General features: G+C 50.6%; 1 protein-coding gene across 2 annotated transcripts; it reads left to right on the top strand.

Moving 5' to 3' along the window:
• Positions 1–868: 868 nt before the first annotated feature.
• DECR2 (2,4-dienoyl-CoA reductase 2) lies at positions 869–17,871 on the top strand. 2 transcript variants are annotated; one of them, XM_075319383.1, is made up of 10 exons: positions 869–955; positions 3,183–3,308; positions 7,491–7,559; positions 7,643–7,694; positions 7,820–7,955; positions 8,031–8,155; positions 16,862–16,955; positions 17,043–17,147; positions 17,229–17,417; positions 17,606–17,871. In XM_075319383.1, exons 2-10 carry the CDS (start codon positions 3,208–3,210, stop codon positions 17,638–17,640), a joined length of 906 nt encoding a protein of 301 aa, XP_075175498.1. In that variant the 5' UTR covers positions 869–955; positions 3,183–3,207; the 3' UTR covers positions 17,641–17,871. The 2 variants fall into 2 exon arrangements, with proteins under 2 accessions (XP_075175498.1, XP_075175499.1); XM_075319384.1 differs by having other exon boundaries at positions 17,229–17,443.
• The last annotated feature ends 1,991 nt before the right edge of the window (positions 17,872–19,862 follow it).

Here is a 19,862-nt window from a genome sequence, read left to right as displayed (position 1 = left end):
TCTCTCCTCCTCGCGGGCAGGGTCCTCTCTCCTCATCATGGGCAGGGTCCTCTCTCCTCATCATGGGCAGGGTCCTCTCTCCTCCTCGGGGGCAGGGTCCTCTCTCCTCCTCGGGGGCAGGGTCCTCTCTCCTCCTCGGGGGCAGGGTCCTCTCTCCTCCGCACAGGCAGGGTCCTCTCTCCTCTTCACGGGCAGGGTCCTCTCTCCTCCTGTACCTGTCTGTGCATTGCATTGTTCATGATTGTTGTACTTGTTTTTATGTATACTCTTTTCACTTGTAAAGTGACATGAAATAAATTGCGCTATAATAATGATAATAATAATTTATACAGGGCGGGTTAGGTAGGACATTTTGACGTACAGATGTGGATGCTGCTGGGTTGGAAGGCATGGGGGACCTGACTGGTTACCGGACAACTGCAGACCACCCTCCCCCTTTCCCCCTCCACCAAGACGCATAAGCACTTCCATCTTCACATTCTCAATTTTATTTTGTATTTCGTTCAGACTTTAAAAATTTGTGGAGTAAGCTTCCATAATAAAAACATATATGCATATATAAATGTGTGTCCGTACACACACACACACACACACACACACACACACACACACACAATAAAAAAAGTAAAAAAGATATTTTAATTATATATATTACATATATAATTATTTGTATATATTATATTTAATATATATTACACTAGTTTATTATTGACTATCATGCATTAGATTAGAATAGACACAAGTTCAGTAAAGCTGAGGTCTATGTCATATTCGCCCCTTAGCTTGGTTTCCTAGGTAACCATACAATCTCCATTGACGTCTAAGCAGTGAGAAGCGCATGCGCATGCGTTTCGGCGTCACTGATTGCGCAGACGCAGAAGGTACCAGGCTTGTAAACTACATTTCCCAAGATTCTTAGCGGTCAATACAAAGTCCGTCCGGCGCTCGGTGAAGTGTGAGTATGTGTTTGCGGGTCTCCGAGGGGAGAATCAGCTGCGGATATACGTACATAATGCCGGGGTTATGGCTGTGGCATTACTAGTGCAGGGATGTAGACACCTGAAGGGGCATGATGCTCTGCTCACAGGGCATTATATACAGATCCAGCCCCTTTACACTGCACAGAGATTTCTGTTAGTGGAGACCTGAAGTCTCTGTGTCATACCAAAGGGGGCTGATGATGCCGTCCTAGTGGACATCAGTCTCCAACCTCATCTTTTTACATATAGATTGTTTTTACTGCACTTCCCCTTTAAAATTCCTATGTGCGGAGACTTTTTATCAGTTTTTGTCAGTGATGGGGGCTAAGCTGCCATCCCCGGCCACCTATTGGCTGCTCCTGGACCTTTCCTCCCTCATTCATCTCCACCTTGGTCCCGGCTCCATACCACTCGGGCCGCTTTTCACTTTCCCCTCTTGCCAACCACTGAGCCCCCGTGAAACAGTGCCAACCACTGAGCCCCCATACAAGAGTGCCAACCGCCCCTGTGCAATAGTGCCAACCACTGAGCCCCCATACCACAGTGCCAGCCACTGAGCCCACATACAAGAGTGCCAACCACTGAGCCCCCATACCACAGTGCCAACCACTGAGCCCCCATACCACAGTGCCAACCACTGAGCCCCCATACCACAGTGCCAACCACTGAGCCCCCATACCACAGTGCCAGCCACTGAGCCCACATACAAGAGTGCCAGCCACTGAGCCCACATACAAGAGTGCCAACCACTGAGCCCCCATACCACAGTGCCAACCACTGAGCCCCCATACCACAGTGCCAGCCACTGAGCCCACATACAAGAGTGCCAGCCACTGAGCCCACATACAAGAGTGCCAACCACTGAGCCCCCATACCACAGTGCCAACCACTGAGCCCCCATACCACAGTGCCAACCACTGAGCCCCCATACCACAGTGCCAACCACTGAGCCCCCATACCACAGTGCCAACCACTGAGCCCCCATACCACAGTGCCAGCCACTGAGCCCACATACAAGAGTGCCAGCCACTGAGCCCACATACAAGAGTGCCAACCACTGAGCCCCCATACCACAGTGCCAACCACTGAGCCCCCATACCACAGTGCCAACCACTGAGCCCCCATACCACAGTGCCAACCACTGAGCCCCCATACCACAGTGCCAACCACTGAGCCCCCATACCACAGTGCCAACCACTGAGCCCCCATACCACAGTGCCAGCCACTGAGCCCACATACAAGAGTGCCAGCCACTGAGCCCACATACAAGAGTGCCAACCACTGAGCCCCCATACCACAGTGCCAACCACTGAGCCCCCATACCACAGTGCCAACCACTGAGCCCCCATACCACAGTGCTAACCACTGAGCCCCCATACCACAGTGCCAACCACTGAGCCCCCATACCACAGTGCCAGCCACTGAGCCCACATACAAGAGTGCCAGCCACTGAGCCCACATACAAGAGTGCCAACCACTGAGCCCCCATACCACAGTGCCAACCACTGAGCCCCCATACCACAGTGCCAACCACTGAGCCCCCATACCACAGTGCCAACCACTGAGCCCCCATACCACAGTGCCAACCACTGAGCCCCCATACCACAGTGCCAACCACTGAGCCCCCATACCACAGTGCCAGCCACTGAGCCCACATACAAGAGTGCCAGCCACTGAGCCCACATACAAGAGTGCCAGCCACTGAGCCCACATACAAGAGTGCCAACCACTGAGCCCCCATACCACAGTGCCAACCACTGAGCCCCCATACCACAGTGCCAACCACTGAGCCCCCATACCACAGTGCCAGCCACTGAGCCCCCATACCACAGTGCCAACCACTGAGCCCCCATACCACAGTGCCAACCACTGAGCCCCCATACCACAGTGCCAGCCACTGAGCCCACATACAAGAGTGCCAACCACTGAGCCCCCATACTAGAATGCCAACCACTGAGCCACCCATGCAATGATGCTAGTGAGTGGGCTGTGGCCTGATGCTGTTGATAAGTAAGTTGCAAAAAAAAAGTGAATATTATTTGGCGCTTTTGCACCTTGCCCCCTCCCCCGGTCACCTGGATTATGCTGCGATGTAGTTACAGGGCTGAGCAATGCTGAATTTCACAAGAATCACTTTAACCCTTGGGGATCTGGGCAGTGTGACAGGTCCAGCTGTAACCGCACTGTTTTTGTCTTTCTCAGCGACCGACCCCCTCGGAAACGCACAATGTCGTCCACCCTGCCCCCGCCAGACCAACCCCCGGAGGACGTGGAGAGCGACGACTGCCTCCCGGCTTACACCTACCTGTACAGCCCGACCCTGCTCCAGTGAGGACCGCGCGCTTCTGTATATATATATATGTGTGTGTATAGATGTGTTCTATGAGTTCGGACACTGTGTACATTTCACACTATAATAATCCAATCTCTTTCTTTGGTATTTGGTTTTCTTCTAAAGGTGCATGAATATTGGGGGACGAGCATTGGTTGGGACTGCACCAAAAAAAAAAATTATTCTCGGCAGCATTGTGTAAACAGGAATTGTGCTGCCGAGAACAATCCATTACAGATTAATCCGCGTACATCATAACCTGTGGTCTGTCCTGTGTCAATAGTATACGGCAGGTCTTGTGGGGTGTCCCCTTTATACGGCAGGTCTTGTGGGGTGTCCCCTTTATACGTCAGGTCTTGTGCGATGTTCCCGGTATACGGAAGGTCTTGTGGGGTGTCCCCTTTATACGGCAGGTCTTGTGGGGTGTCCCCTTTATACGGCAGGTCTTGTGGGGTGTCCCCTTTATACGGCAGGTCTTGTGGGGTGTTCCTGGTATACATCAGGTCTTGTGGGGTGCTCCCGCTATACGGCAGGTCTTGTGGGGTGCTCCCGCTATACGGCAGGTCTTGTGGGGTGCTCCCGCTATACGGCAGGTCTTGTGGGGTGCTCCCGCTATACGGCAGGTCTTGTGGGGTGCTCCCGCTATACGGCAGGTCTTGTGTGGTGTTCCCGGTATACGGCAGGTCTTGTGGGGTGTCCCCGCTATACGGCAGGTCTTGTGGGGTGTTTCCAGTATACGGCAGGTCTTGTGGGGTGCTCCCGGTATACGCCAGGTCTTGTGGGGTGTCCCCTTTATACGGCAGGTCTTGTGGGGTGTACCCTTTATACGGCAGGTCTGGTGGGGTGTTCCCGGTATACGGCAGGTCTTGTGGGGTGTTCCCGGTATACGGCAGGTCTTGTGGGGTGCTCCCAGTATACGGCAGGTCTTGTGGGGTGTACCCTTTATACGGCAGGTCTTGTGGGGTGTACGCTTTATACGGCAGGTCTGGTGGGGTGTTCCCGGTATACGGCAGGTCTTGTGGGGTGTCCCCGGTATACGGCAGGTCTTGTGGGGTGTTTGTTTCCTGTATACGGCAGGTCTTGTGGGGTGTTCCCGGTATACGGCAGGTCTTAGTTCACTGAATTTATCAAATTAAAATATAATCTTTAATAGTATAATATAAGAATAAATAGCTCAATACCACCAGGGCTAAAAAAGTGTATAAGAAACTGTTCCATGCAGAAATAGTGGGGAGAGGGAGGGTGCCCTGTTAAAAACTGTGCTCGCCCTAGAATCCCCCACCTACCAACGGAGGTAACACACCATAGGGGTCAGATTGCTACCCCCCCATTCCACGTCGGCCGTCCCCGGGGATCCTATTAGTCCCTCTTACGTTAGATGGTGGAAGGAATAAATATATCTCACCCTTCTACATGTACAGAAAACAAGTGCAAAAACCGCAACCATAAAAATACTATGAAAATAATAAATTGTACCGCCACTCACTGGTTAATATGTACAACTATAGGGACAGTTAAATCCCATTATCAATGCACTATATACAATAGCTCAGTACGGTAATAGTAATAGAGCACACGGCCTAATGAGAGTGTAATCCCCGCACTCCTGGTAAGGAAAAAGGAGTGTAAGGGGAAGATATAGATATTCATACAGTCATGATGTTGGTTACATAGGCAAAACAAGTGTCATATGACAAAGCTGTGTAAACTCACACGGTCTGTAATACAGGGTATATAAAACACAGTCTGTAATACAGGGTATATATAATAATGTGATATCATCATTCCACAACATGTGATAATAATCATCCATTCTATTCATATGAGCCCCATTATAGCAATCGTGGAAATGCCATTACACCAATCTATAGCATACGCTTCGTTTCACCAATTCCTCACTCGTATAATATTGCTATAATTAACAATCCTTTAGTACGTGGTAATATTCATCAAATACTCTCAGTATACGGCAGTACTCATCACTGAAACACTCGACGCGTTTCCCCCTCAGCTGGGTTCATCAGGAACACTCGACGCGTTTCCCCCTCAGCTGGGTTCATCAGGAACACTCGACGCGTTTCCCCCTCAGCTGGGTTCATCAGGAACACTCGACGCGTTTCCCCCTCAGCTGGGTTCATCAGGAACACTCGACGCGTTTCCCCCTCAGCTGGGCTCATCAGGAACACTCGACGCGTTTCCCCCTCAGCTGGGTTCATCAGGAACACTCGACGCGTTTCCCCCTCAGCTGGGTTCGTCAGGAATACCCAACGCGTTTCCCCCTTAGCTGGGTTCATCAGGAACACTCGACGCATTTCCCCCTTAACTGGGTTCATCAGGAACACTCGAAGCGTTTCCTCCTCAGCAGAGTTCATCAGGAACACTCAACCTCTTTCCCCCTCAGCTGGGTTCATCAGGAACACTCGACGCGTTTCCCCCTCAGTAGGGTTCATCAGGAACACTCAACCTCTTTCCCCCTTAACTGGGTTCATCAGGAACACTCGACGCGTTTTATTATCTTATATTATTCTATTAAAGGTTATATTTTAATTTGATATATTCAGTGAACTGTTTGCTATTATATCCGTGTCGATCTGTTATGTTGTTGATGTATATGGCGGGTCTTGTGGGGTGTTCCCGGTATACGGCGGGTCTTGTGGGGTGTTCCCGGTATACGGCAGGTCTTGTGGGGTGTTCCCGGTATACAGCAGGTCTTGTGGGGTGTTCCCGGTATACGGCAGGTCTTGTGGGGTGTTCCCGGTATACGGCAGGTCTTGTGGGGTGTTCCCTGTATATGACAGGTCTTGTGGGGTGTTCCCGGTATACGGCGGGTCTTGTGGGGTGTTCCCGGTATACGGCGGGTCTTGTGGGGTATTCCCGGTATATGGCGGGGCTTGTGGGGTGTTCCCGGTATATGGCAGGTCTTGTGGGGTGTTCCCGGTATATGGCGGGGCTTGTGGGGAGTTCCCTGTATATGGCGGGCCCCGGTATATGGCGGGGCTTGTGGGGAGTTCCCTGTATATGTCGGGTCTTGTGGGGTGTTCCCGGTATATGGCGGGTCTTGTGGGGTGTTCCCGGTATATGGCGGGGCTTGTGGGGAGTTCCCTGTATATGTCGGGTCTTGTGGGGTGTTCCCGGTATATGGCGGGTCTTGTGGGGTGTTCCCGGTATATGGCGGGTCTTGTGGGGTGTTCCCGGTATATGGCGGGTCTTGTGGGGTGTTCCCGGTATATGGCAGGTCTTGTGGGGTGTTCCCGGTATATGGCGGGGCTTGTGGGGTGTTCCCGGTATATGGCGGGGCTTGTGGGGTGTTCCCGGTATACGGCAGGTCTTGTGGGGTGTTCCCGGTATACGGCAGGTCTTGTGGGGTGTTCCCGGTATATGGCGGGTCTTGTGGGGTGTTCCCGGTATACGGCAGGTCTTGTGGGGTGTTCCCGGTATATGGCGGGTCTTGTGGGGAGTTCTCGGTATATGGCAGGTCTTGTGGGGTGTTCCCGGTATATGGCGGGTCTTGTGAGGTGTTCCCTGTATATGGCGGGTCTTGTGGGGAGTTCCCTGTATATGGCGGGTCTTGTGGGGTGTTCCCGGTATATGGCGGGTCTTGTGAGGTGTTCCCGGTATATGGCGGGTCTTGTGGGGTGTTCCCGGTATATGGCGGGTCTTGTGAGGTGTTCCCGGTATATGGCGGGTCTTGTGGGGTGTTCCCGGTATATGGCGGGTCTTGTGAGGTGTTCCCTGTATATGGCGGGTCTTGTGGGGAGTTCCCTGTATATGGCGGGTCTTGTGGGGTGTTCCCGGTATATGGCGGGTTTTGTGGGGTGTTCCCGGTATATGGCGGGTCTTGTGGGGTGTTCCCGGTATATGGCGGGTCTTGTGGGGTGTTCCCGGTATATGGCAGGTCTTGTGGGGTGTTCCCGGTATATGGCAGGTCTTGTGGGGTGTTCCCGGTGTATGGCGGGGCTTGTGGGGTGTTCCCGGTATATGGCGGGGCTTGTGGGGTGTTCCCGGTATATGGCAGGTCTTGTGGGGTGTTCCCGGTATACGGCAGGTCTTGTGGGGAGTTCTCGGTATATGGCGTCTCCATGTTGTTGCTGATTAGTGAATATTATGGAGCCTTATTATGGAGCCAGTAATTCTGTAATGTATTCCTCTTGATGGTGGGCTTTCTGTGCTGGTTACAGGGGCCGGGTGGCCTTTATCACTGGAGGTGGCTCGGGGATTGGATTCCGCATTGCTGAGATATTCATGAGGTATGACGTCTGTCTGGGTGTTTGTCCGTCCTCCTTACTCTGTCCGTCCCTATACGACCTTCCTGACCATGTCTTCTCCGCAGGCACGGCTGTGACACCATCATTGTGAGCAGGAACATACAGCGGGTGACCGAGGTAACGCCATATATTTGCCTATGTGTCTACCAAATGTGAGCAGTGTGCCCATCTTACAAAACTAAAAAATACCGCCATACTGTACACATGGATGTTAATACAAATCCTCCTTATCTCATTCTCAGGCTGCGGAGAAGTTACGTGGAGCGACGGGCCGACACTGCCTGCCATTGACCGCAGATGTGCGACAACCCCAGACTCTGACCGACGCCGTGGAGGAAGCGCTGAGGACCTTCTCCAGAATAGACATCCTGGTGAATAGTAAGTACCGTCCATTACTGGCCAATGTGGCCACTTTTGCTCGTCATTCACTCTTGCTTTTTTATTTCTTTGCAGATGCTGCTGGGAATTTCCTCTGCCCCGCCAGCAGCTTGTCTTGTAACGCCTTCAAGAACGTCTTAGACATCGACACAATGGGCACGTTCAACGCCAGCAAGATCCTGTATGAGCGCTACTTCCGGGTAAGTGTACGAGAGAGGAGCCGTATAGCACCATCTTCTCTAATCCCCACCCACAGAGCGAGACGGACAGAGAGAGAGGAGCCGTATAGCACCGTCTTCTCTAATCCCCACCCACAGAGCGAGATGGACAGAGAGAGAGGAGCCGTATAATGCCGTCTTCTCTAATCCCCACCCACAGAGCGAGACGGACAGAGAGAGAGGAGCCGTATAGCACAGTCTTCTCTAATCCGCACCCACAGAGAGAGATGGACAGAGAGAGGCTGTATAGCGCCATCTTCTCTAATCCCCACCCACAGAGAGAGACAGACAGAGAGAGAAGCCGTATAGCACAGTCTTCTCTAATCCCCACCCACAGAGCGAGACGGACAGAGAGAGAGGAGCCGTATAGCACAGTCTTCTCTAATCCCCACCCACAGAGAGAGACAGACAGAGAGAGAAGCCGTATAGCACAGTCTTCTCTAATCCCCACCCACAGAGAGAGACAGACAGAGAGAGAAGCCGTATAGCACAGTCTTCTCTAATTCCCACCCACAGAGAGAGATGGACAGAGAGAGGCCGTATAGCGCCATCTTCTCTAATCCCCACCCACAGAGCGAGACGGACAGAGAGAGAGGAGCCGTATAGCACAGTCTTCTCTAATCCCCACCCACAGAGCGAGACGGACAGAGAGAGGCCGTATAGCGCCATCTTCTCTAATCCCCACCCACAGAGCGAGACGGACAGAGAGAGAGGAGCCGTATAGCACAGTTTTCTCTAATCCCCACCCACAGAGAGAGATGGACAGATAGATTGAGGAGCCGTATAGCGTCGACTTCTCTAAACCCTACCCACAGAGAGACGGACAGATAGAGAGGAGCCATATAGCCCTGTCTTCTCTAATCCCTACCCACAGAGAGAGATGGACAGAGAGAGAGAAACGGACAGATAGAGAGAGGAGCCGTATAGCGCTCTCTTCTCTAATCCCCACCTGCAGAGAGAGATGGACAGAGAGAGAGAGGAGCCGTATAGCCCTGTCTTCTCTTATCTTTACCCACAGAGAGACGGACAGATAGAGATGGACAGAGAGAGAGACTGACAGAGAGAGGAGCCGTATAGCACTGTCTTTTCTAATCCCCACCCACAGAGAGAGATGGACAGATAGAGAGAAATGGACAGAGAGAGAGAGAGACGGACAGAAAGAGAGAGAGGAGCCGTATAGCGTTGTATTCTCTAATCCCCATCCGCAGAGAGAGACGGACAGAGAGAGAGAGAGAGACGGACAGAGAGAGAGAGAGAGACAGAGACAGAGACAGAGAGAGAGACAGAGACAGAGAGACGGACTGAGAGAGAGACGGACAGATGGGGAGAGAGAGACGTATAGCCTTGTCTTCTCTAGTCCATACCTACAGTTTCACATACTGCGGTAGATCGTTCTGTGCTGCCGCTGCTTCAGGGGGCCACAGTATGACCCGAAAGGTACCGCGACCGTGACATGGTAGTCGCAAGACGTTCCGACTCTTTGCCACTTGCGTTGTGAGTGGCTGTTAGCTGTTTGCCAACAGAAACGTAGAGTGATCTGTATTGTAGGCAAAGTTGCCGCGTGCCCGCACCATAAGCACCAGCTGCGTACTGTGTTATACAGTCGATATCCCAGGGCGACGGCGGGGATTGGAGATAAATCTAGTCTAATATATAAAGCTGAGTGAGTGTGTGTATGTGTGTGAGTGTGTGTATGTGTGTACACTGTGTGCAGAATTATTAGGCAAATGAGTATTGTGATCACATGATACTTTTTATACGTTGTCCTACTCCAAGCTGTATAGGCTGAGAGCCAACTACCAATTAAGTAAATCAGGTCATGTGCGTCTCTGTAATGAGGAGGGGTGCGGTGTAATGACATCAACACCCTATATAAGGTGTGCTTAATTATTAGGCAACTTCCTTTCCTTTGGCAAAATGGGTCAGAAGAGAGATTTGATGGGCTCTGAAAAGTCCAAAATTGTGAGTTGTCTTGCAGAGGGATGCAGCAGTCTTGAAATTGCCAAACTTTTGAAGCGTGATCACCGAACAATCAAGCGTTTCATGGCAAATAGCCAACAGGGTCGTAAGAAGCGTGTTGGGCAAAAAAGGCTCAAAATAACTGCCCATGACTTGAGGAAAATCAAGCGTGAAGATGCCAAGATGCCATTTGCCACCAGTTTGGCCATATTTCAGAGCTGCAACGTTACTGGAGTATCAAAAAGCACAAGGTGTGCCATACTCAGGGACATGGCCAAGGTAAGGAAGGCTGAAACACCACCACCTCTGAACAAGAAACAGAAGATAAAACGTCAAGACTGGGCCAAGAAATATCTGAAGACTGATTTTTCAGAGGTTTTATGGACTGATGAAATGAGAGTGACTCTTGATGGGCCAGATGGATGGGCCAGAGGCTGGATCAGTAAAGGGCAGAGAGCTCCACTCTGACTCAGATGCCAGCAAGGTGGAGGTGGGGTACTGGTATGGGCTGGGATCATCAAAGAGGAACTTTTGGGACCTTTTCGGGTTGAGGATGGAGTGAAGCTCAACTCCCCGCCCTACTGCCAGTTTCTGGAAGACAACTTATGCAAGCAGTGGTACAGGAAGAAGTCGGTATCGTTCAAGAAAAACATGATTTTCATGCAGGACAATGCTCCATCACATGCATCCAAATACTCCACAGCGTGGCTGGCTAGTAAAGGTCTAAAAGATGAAAAATAATGACATGGCCCGCTTGTTCACCTAATCTGAACCCCATAGAGAACCTGTGGTCCCTCATAAAATGTGAGATCTACAGTGAGGGAAAACAGTCCACCTCTGGGAACAGTGTCTGGACGCTGTGGTGGCTGCTGCACGCAATATTGATCGTAAACAGATCAAGCAACTGACAGAATCTATGGATGGTCGGCCGCTGAGTGTCATCATAAAGAAAGGGGGCTATATTGGTCACTCATTTTTTGGGGTTTTGTTTTTGCATGTCAGAAATGTTTATTTCTAAATTTTGTGCAGTTACAGTGCTGGCCAAAAGTATTGGCACCCCTGCAATTCTGTCAGAGAATACTCAGTTTCTTCTTGAAAATGATTGCAATCACAAATTCTTTGGTATTATCTTCATTTAATTTGTCTTCAATGAAAAAAAAAAATAAAAAAAATTGTCATAAAGCCAAATTGGATATAATTCCACACCAAATATAAAAAGGGGGTGGACAATAGTATTGGCACTGTTTGAAAAATCATGTGATGCTTTTCTAATTTGTGTAATAACAGCACCTGTAACTTACCTGTGGCACCTAACAGGTGTTGGTAATAACTAAATCACACTTGCAGCCAGTTGACATGGATTAAAGTTGACTCAGCCTCTGTCCTGTGTCCTTGTGTGCACCACATTGAGCATGGAGAAAAGAAAGAAGACCAAAGAACTGTCTGAGGACTTGAGAATCCAAATTGTGAGGAAGCATGAGCAATCTCAAGGCTACAAGTCCATCTCCAAAGACCTGAAAGCTCCTGTGTCTACGGTGCGCAGTGTCATCAAGAAGTGTAAAGCCTATGGCACTGTGGCTAACCTCCCTAGATGTGGAAGGAAAAGAAAAATTGACGGGAGATTTCAACGCAAGATTGTGCGGATGGTGGATAAAGAACCTCGACTAACATCCAAACAAGTTCAAGATGCCCTGCAGTCCGAGGGCACAACAGTGTCAGCCCGTACTATCCGTCGGCGTCTGAATGAAAAGGACTGTATGGTAGGATACCCAGGAAGACCCCACTTCTTACCCCGAGACAAAAAAGCCAGGCCAAAGCCAGTTTGCCAAAACCTACCTGAGAAAGCCTAAAACGTTTTGGAAGAATGTTCTCTGGTCAGATGAGACAAAAGTAGAGCTTTTTGGGAAAAGCCATCAACATAGAGTTTATAGGAAAAAAAAGAGGCATTCAAAGAAAAGAACACAGTCCCTACAGTCAAAAATGACGGAGGTTCCCCTGATGTTTTGAGGGTTGCTTTGCTGCCTCTGGCACTGGACTGCTTGACTGTGTGCATGGCATTATGAAGTCTGAAGACTACCAACAAATTATGCAGCATAATGTAGGGCCCAGTGTGAGAAAGCGGGGTCTCCCTCAGAGGTCATGGGTCTTCCAGCAGGACAATGACACAAAACACACTTTAAAAAGCACTAGAAAATGGTTTGATAGAAAGCACTAGAGACTACTAAAGTGGCCAGCAATGAGTCCAGACCTGAACCCCATAGAAAACCTGTGGAGAGATCTCACAATGGCAGTTTGGAGAAGGCCCCTTCACATCTCAGGGACCTGGAGCAGTTTGCCAAAGAAGAATGGTCTAAAATTCCAGCAGAGCATTGTAAGAAACTCATTGATGGTCACCGGAAGCGGTTGTGCGCAGTTATTTCGGCTACAGGTTGTGCAACCAAGTATTAGGCTAAGGGTGCCAATATTTTTGTCTGGCCCATTTTTGGAGTTTTGTGTGAAATGATCAAAGGTTTGATTTTTGTTTCATTCTCTTTTGTGTTTTTTTCATTGCAAGCAAAATAAATGAAGATAATAATACCAAAGAATTTGTGATTGCAATAATTTTCAGGAAGAAACTGAGTATTATCTGACGGAATTGCAGGGGTGCCAATACTTTTGGCCAGCACTGTATATTGGTTTACCTGGTGAAAATAAACAAGTGAGATGGGAATAAATTTGGTTTTTATTAAGTTGCCTAATAATTCTGCACAGTAATAGTTACCTGCACAATCTGAATCCTCCTAAGATAGCCAAATCTAAAAAAAAAACCACTCCAACTTCCAAAAATATTAAGCTTTGATATTTACGAGTCTTTTGGGTGACTGAGAACATAGTTGTTGATCAATAATAAAAAAAAATAATCTAAAATACAACTTGCCTAATAATTCTGCACACGGTGTATGTATTTGTGTGTTTATATATATATATGTCTGCTAAAAAAATCCACACCGTCACATTTACAATCACAGAATTTTGCATAGACACCTCATTTGACTTTGGAAACATTATAGGCTATGCTTTAAGAGTATAATTTAACCCCGCGCTTTACAGTTATTCGCCTAAAAACCTGCTTACATTAAAGTCAATTGAGCTGGGAGCTACAGGTCATTAATAGGAGCTGTGATTGGTTGCTATGGGCAACAAAAGACATTCTGAGTATAAGAAGCTTCTGTGTGAGGTAATATGATAACAGTGCAGAGAGGGATAGAGAGAGACAGACAAGGAGAGAAAGGCAGAAAAAAAGAGAAATATGGAGAGATAGACAGAGAGAAACAAGAAATAGAGGGAGGGAGGGACGGACGGAGAGGGAGGGACAGACGGAGAGGGAGGGACGGACGGAGAGGGAGGGTGGGACGGAGAGGGATAGACGGGGAGGGAGGGACGGACGGAGAGCCGGGGAGGGACGGACGGAGAGCCGGGGAGGGACGGACAGAGAGGGCTAGACGGACGGAGAGGAAGGGAGGGACAGACGGGGAGGAAGGGAGGGACGGGGAGGAAGGGAGGGACGGGGAGGAAGGGAGGGACGGGGAGGAAGGGAGGGACGGACAGGGAGGGAGGGACGGGGAGGGATGGACAGGGAAGGAGGGACGGACAGGGAGGGAGAGACGGAAGGGAGGGATGGACGGGGAGGAAGGGGAGGAAGGGAGGGACGGACAGGGAGGGACGGACGGATAGGGAGGGACGGTCGGATAGGAAGAGACGGATGGAGAGGGAGGGACGGGACAGGGAAGGAGGGACGGAGAGGAAGGGACGGACGGATAGGGACGGACGGATAGGGACGGACGGACGGATAGGGAGGGACGGACGGATAGGGAGGGACGGACGGATAGGGAGGGACGGACGGAGAGGGAGGGACGGACGGATAGGGAGGGAGGGACGGATAGGGAGGGACGCACGGATAGGGAGGGACGCACGGATAGGGAGGGACGGACGAATAGGGAGGGAGGGACGGATAGGGAGGGAGGGACGGATAGGGAGGGAGGGACGGATAGAGAGGGAGGGAGGGACGGATAGAGAGAGAGGGACGGACGGACGGACGGAGAGGGAGGCACGGACGGAGAAGGAGGCACGGACGGAGAGGGAGGGAGGGTCGGACGGAGATGGAGGGAGGGTCGGACGGAGATGGAGGGAGGGTCGGACGGAGAGGGAGGGAGGGTCGGACGGAGAGGGAGGGAGGGTCGGACGGATAGAGAGGGAGGGGGAGAGAGACAGACGGATAGAGAGGGAGACAATCAAAGAAGGAAAGTGTGAGAGAGACCCTTAGTTACTATGCCGGGTACTACAGCCAGTATAACAATAAAGCTTCAATTTCCCAAAACCTTAGGAAATAATATGGGATCTAGGGCCCGAGGCTGAAGACCCCGTCACTGTCCTCTCAGTCTAACTGTGAAGCTTATAGGAGACTGTGATTTTCACTACATGTAGTGTAGCATAGTGTGGCAGTATATAGTACCAGCGACCAAATGATCAGAGGTTCATGTCCCTTATGGGGGCTAAAAAATAATGTAAAAATATTAAAAGAGAAGTTCAACTCTCCCCCACTTTTTCCACCGTTAAAAATGATAGAAAGAAAAATAAAAAAATATTTTAAAAATTATAAAATTTATTTTTTATAAATTAAAAAAAAAACATTTGCCATCACCGAATTCCGAAAAATATGATGTATTAAAATATGGTATTAATTAATCCAAACTGTAAACATCTTAAAAAGAAAAAAACACATAGAGAAGTTAAAATCAACCCCTTTTTCTGCCATTAAAACTGGTAGAAAAAAAATATATATTATTTTTATTTTTTTCATAAAATATATAGATATATGTATGTTTAGTATCGCCGCATTCGTAAAAGTCTGATGTAAAAAAATATGGAATTAATGAACCCAAAAGGTAACTATCATAAAGAGAAAAAAAAAATCAAAATGCCAGAATTTTGTTTTTTGGTCTTCTATCCTCCCGAAAAAATGTAATAATAAAAAATCAGAGCTTTGAAAGTATAGGAAACCGGTACCAATTAAAAAGTTAGCGCACCGCCACCAGGGGCCCCTCGCCTTTAGTGCCTGTATTTACACCAACTCACCACCAGGGTCCGTAGTCTTCAGTGGCTGTATATACACCAGGTCGTCACCAAGGGCCCCTAGTCTTTAATGGCGGTATATACACCAGGTCGACACCGGGGGCCCCTAGTCTTTAATGGCGGTATATACACCAGGTCGACACCGGGGGCCCCTAGTCTTTAATGGCGGTATATACACCAGGTCGACACCAGGGGCCCCTAGTCTTTAATGGCGGTATATACACTAGGTCGTCACCAGGGGCCCCTAGTGTTTAGTGGCTGTATATACACTAGCTCGTCACCAGGGGCCCCTAGTGTTTAGTGGCTGTATATACACTAGGTCGTCACCAGGGGCCCCTAGTCTTTAGTGGCTGTATATACACTAGGTCGTCACCAGGGGCCCCTAGTGTTTAGTGGCTGTATTTATACCAGGTCGTCACCAGGGGCCCCTAGTCTTTAGTGGCTGTATATACACTAGGTCGTCACCAGGGGCCCCTAGTGTTTAGTGGCTGTATTTATACCAGGTCGTCACCAGGGGTCCCTAGTGTTTAGTGGCTGTATATACACTAGGTCGTCACCAGGGGCCCCTAGTGTTTAGTGGCTGTATTTATACCAGGTCGTCACCAGGGGTCCCTAGTCTTCAGTGGCTGTATATACACTAGGTCATCACCAGGGGCCCCTAGTCTTCAGTGGCTGTATATACACTAGGTCATCACCAGGGGCCCCTAGTCTTTAGTGGCTGTATATACACTAGGTCGTCACCAGGGGTCCCTAGTCTTTAGTGGCTGTATATACACCAGGTCATCACCAGGGGTCCCTAGTCTTCAGTGGCTGTATATACACTAGGTCGTCACCAGGGGTCCCTAGTCTTTAGTGGCTGTATATACACTAGGTCGTCACCAGGGGTCCCTAGTCTTTAGTGGCTGTATATACACCAGGTCATCACCAGGGGTCCCTAGTCTTCAGTGGCTGTATATACACTAGGTCATCACCAGGGGCCCCTAGTCTTCAGTGGCTGTATATACACTAGGTCATCACCAGGGGCCCCTAGTCTTTAGTGGCTGTATATACACTAGGTCGTCACCAGGGGCCCCTAGTGTTTAGTGGCTGTATTTATACCAGGTCGTCACCAGGGGTCCCTAGTCTTCAGTGGCTGTATATACACTAGGTCATCACCAGGGGTCCCTAGTCTTCAGTGGCTGTATATACACTAGGTCATCACCAGGGGTCCCTAGTCTTCAGTGGCTGTATATACACTAGGTCATCACCAGGGGCCCCTAGTCTTTAGTGGCTGTATTTATACCAGGTCGTCACCAGGGGCCCCTAGTGTTTAGTGGCTGTATTTATACCAGGATGCCACCAGGGGCCCCTAGTCTTTAGTGGCTGTATTTATATCAGGTCGTCACCAGGGGCCCCTAGTGTTTAGTGGCTGTATTTATACCAGGATGCCACCAGGGGTCGCCAAGAACTCACGTTCTCACTATAGTCTGGTCAGAAAATGAAATCATTCCCAGCACATACAGCATGTGCGAATCTGAACATTACAGCCCGCTCCTCCTGAAACGGCTGATAACAGAGAACAATAGCATAGACGATATGTAAAATTGATGTTTTTTTTCCTCCCCCCCCCCCCCCCAGGATCACGGCGGAGTCATTTTAAACATCACAGCGACGCTGAGCTACAAGGGAAGCGTCCTGCAAGTGCATGCGGGCAGCGCCAAGGCGGCCATAGGTCTGTACCTCTATAGCGCATCAAGATTTGGCTTTAGTAGAAGAGGCCGCCACGTTACCCCTATCATTTTGGTCCTTCTCCGTACAGATGCCATGACCAAGCACCTGGCGGTGGAGTGGGGTCCATGTAAGGTGCGGGTGAACGGCATCGCTCCCGGGCCCATCGGTGGCACTGAGGGGATGCGTAGACTGGGTAAGTGGCTTCCTTGGGTTGATGTTGACTCTTTAGGGGCAATCCCGCTGTTAACCGTTTATCTTCTGCAATATATCCCAGGTGGAGCCGCTGCGGAGTCGATCGGCATGTGGGACACCATCCCCCTGCAACGGCTGGGAAATAAGACGGAGGTTGCCCATGGAGCGCTCTTCTTGGTCAGCCCGCTGGCATCCTACGTGACCGGCACGACCCTGGTGATGGACGGCGGCTCCTGGATGACCCTTCCCAATCACATGGCATCAGTGCTGGGTACCCCTCCTTCTCCTCACCTATAGGTGATGGTATTCTTAGAAATGTAGTATAGAAAGCCGCCGAGACACCCCCCCTCCTTATCTAATATTGTCATGTCACCCCTAATGTAGAGCCGGGGTTATCCTCTTTTCGGGGGGCAGCACGTTCCGCACTTTTCCTGATTCTTTGATTTTTATTTTTCGCAGATCGTTGGTCGTCGGAGATGAGAAAAAGCAAATGAATCGGACCTGATCAACACTAATCGCCCCCCTGAACATTCCCCTCCCGGCCCCCCACTCCGTACTGGTCATAATGGTCAGTACTGGTCCGCAGCTGTATGTGCAGATCCTCAGCCCCCAATAATCACTTTGGGGGGGTTCTCCTATAGGGCTAGTCTGCATTTCACTTTGGGGGTGAGGTATGATGTGTACAGATTATGGACAATTAATTATTAAAATGGTATTTCTCGTTATTGGTTATGTGCCGCCCCTGCAGCAGTCGGACTGCTCGGATCCGGGGGTCGCTGTGGCTCGAGGGTCCCTGGACCACCGGGGGCTTGCGGCCAATTCAAATGTAAAGGGGGGTTATTTACAAGGGACAGTTTGTGACGCCACTCGTGGTTCGCAGTAAGGGGAGTACCGCCGCTGCAGATGGGGAGTACCCGGGGGAGATGGAGTGGGGCAGCCAGATGATGTTCCCTCCACGGGTAGGGGAGACCCCGGGACTCTGGAGATAGGTGGAGGATAGCTGTGTGGGGCAGGCAGGACCCGGGGAGGCAGGTGTACTCACTCAGGTTGTGTAGACGTCGGTGCAACCATGAAGCAGACTCTGACACAGAAGTAAACCAAGTCTCTGGGTGCCGCTGCCGCTCGGGGGAGCCCGTCCGGGACTCCGTCCCCGCTGGTATTGTTAGTGGTCCGGGGCCTGCCTCCATGCACAATTATAGAAGTTCCTAAGTGACCCTTCGGCCTGAAGCTGTCGCGGTCCCGCTCCCTATATATAGTGGAGCTGTGCTCTCGATGGCTGACATTTGGGATGTCAGTGGGTTGCATACACTGGAAAGCCCTATCCCCCCCTTGTTGTGTTGGTGCCTTCAATCTCTGAGCTCTTGGGGAAAGTTCATAAAGAGACTATCCTCCACAGGTGAATTACCAGGTTGCGTGAAGCTACTCCCTGATCTAGGGTCCTGTACCCTGCCGTGCTCGGTACCGGTCCGGTTACTGGACTTTCCGGTGCTGACCGTTCTCCAAAACTAAGTCAGTGCTCCCTTTTCTAATACGCTGCGACTGGGTCTCTGACTCCTCCGGTCCCAGACCAGTGTCTGCGACCCAACCAAGGTCACACAGGGAGCTCCAACTCCCTCAGCTCCTCACTGTCTGAGGGCTACTCTCGACTGACTTCCTTCCCTCCCACCAGTCTGCCTGACCCCTAGGCAGGTGGCCCTTTTCCAGCTAGACCACCCACTGGTGTGCCTGACAGGGTGAGGTGTGGTTAGGATTTGAGTGCTGATGGAGCAATACCAGTGTGTAGGAGCCCAGAACCATGGAGGGTGGGTTCTGCACCATAAGAAAAAGGGGTGCAGTTCCCTTTAACACCCTGATAGAGTCAGGGGCGTCACAGGTACACGAGTGACTGGTGCCAGGGACGCCCCATCACGAGTCTGGGTGTGTTTCTGTCATGGCGGAAATAAGTGCTTTAATAAGGGGCCATTGTTTGTGTTCATCCCTAATGTAAAGGGGGCAGCGCATGGAGACAAAGGACGTCAAGGAGAAAAATCCAGGGCGGAGTGATGTAGCGTGGAGACTGAGCTCTCAGTATCCTGACCTGACCCCCACGGTCATCCTCAGGGTGTGTGGCCTCTCCTGCCCCGGCAGCTGTCTCCTCTGAGAGGGGATCCCCCTGGGCTTCAGGGGAGCAGAATCTGCAATCTGGCCCGGAAGCAGCTCACCAGCACGGGCTGGCGGCCATCTTGGAAGCACGCCGTGAGGGAGCTCCGGCCACAGCAGAGAGCTCCTTCCCTTCTCCCGGCGAGACATCGGAGGATCCAGCGTCGCTGTGCCAGGCACCGGAGGATGGGTATCATCGGTGAGTGCCCGACAGACGGGCCCTGCCTCTTCCCCTCCCCCAGGAAATAGAGAACTGTGGAAAAAGAACTGCAATAGGGTCTTACCCCAGTAGGACAAGGGGTTAAATAACGTGGTTGAGGAAGTTGTCACAGTCACAACTCCTATATAAGCATGTAACTCCAGGTCAAGGCTGCAGTCCCCAAAGTGGCTGATAGCAGAGAGTAGTAGAGATGGGTTTTCAAATACCGCGCCAATGACCAAAGAACGATGGAAATGTAAGATTAATGCTGCTTTATTTTCATGCTCAGGTCAACGCGTTTCAGGAGACTCGGCTCCCTTCATCAGGACAAACAGGCAAAAGAACATCAAGAGATTTGATGTTCTTTTGCCTGTTGTC

Source organism: Anomaloglossus baeobatrachus, chromosome 7 (assembly GCF_048569485.1).
Source record: "Anomaloglossus baeobatrachus isolate aAnoBae1 chromosome 7, aAnoBae1.hap1, whole genome shotgun sequence".
NCBI lineage: Eukaryota > Metazoa > Chordata > Amphibia > Anura > Aromobatidae > Anomaloglossus > Anomaloglossus baeobatrachus.
This window is presented reverse-complemented; position numbering and strand designations above follow the sequence as displayed.

Bases quoted from the DNA above. Each gene is read 5' to 3' on its own strand.
- DECR2 (XM_075319383.1), top strand. From the start codon at position 3,208: ATGTCGTCCACCCTGCCCCCGCCAGACCAACCCCCGGAGGACGTGGAG. The intron at 8,156-16,861 runs GTAAGTGTACGA...CCCCCCCCCCAG, and splicing joins TGTATGAGCGCTACTTCCGG to GATCACGGCGGAGTCATTTT. The intron at 17,418-17,605 runs GTACCCCTCCTT...TATTTTTCGCAG, and splicing joins TCACATGGCATCAGTGCTGG to ATCGTTGGTCGTCGGAGATG.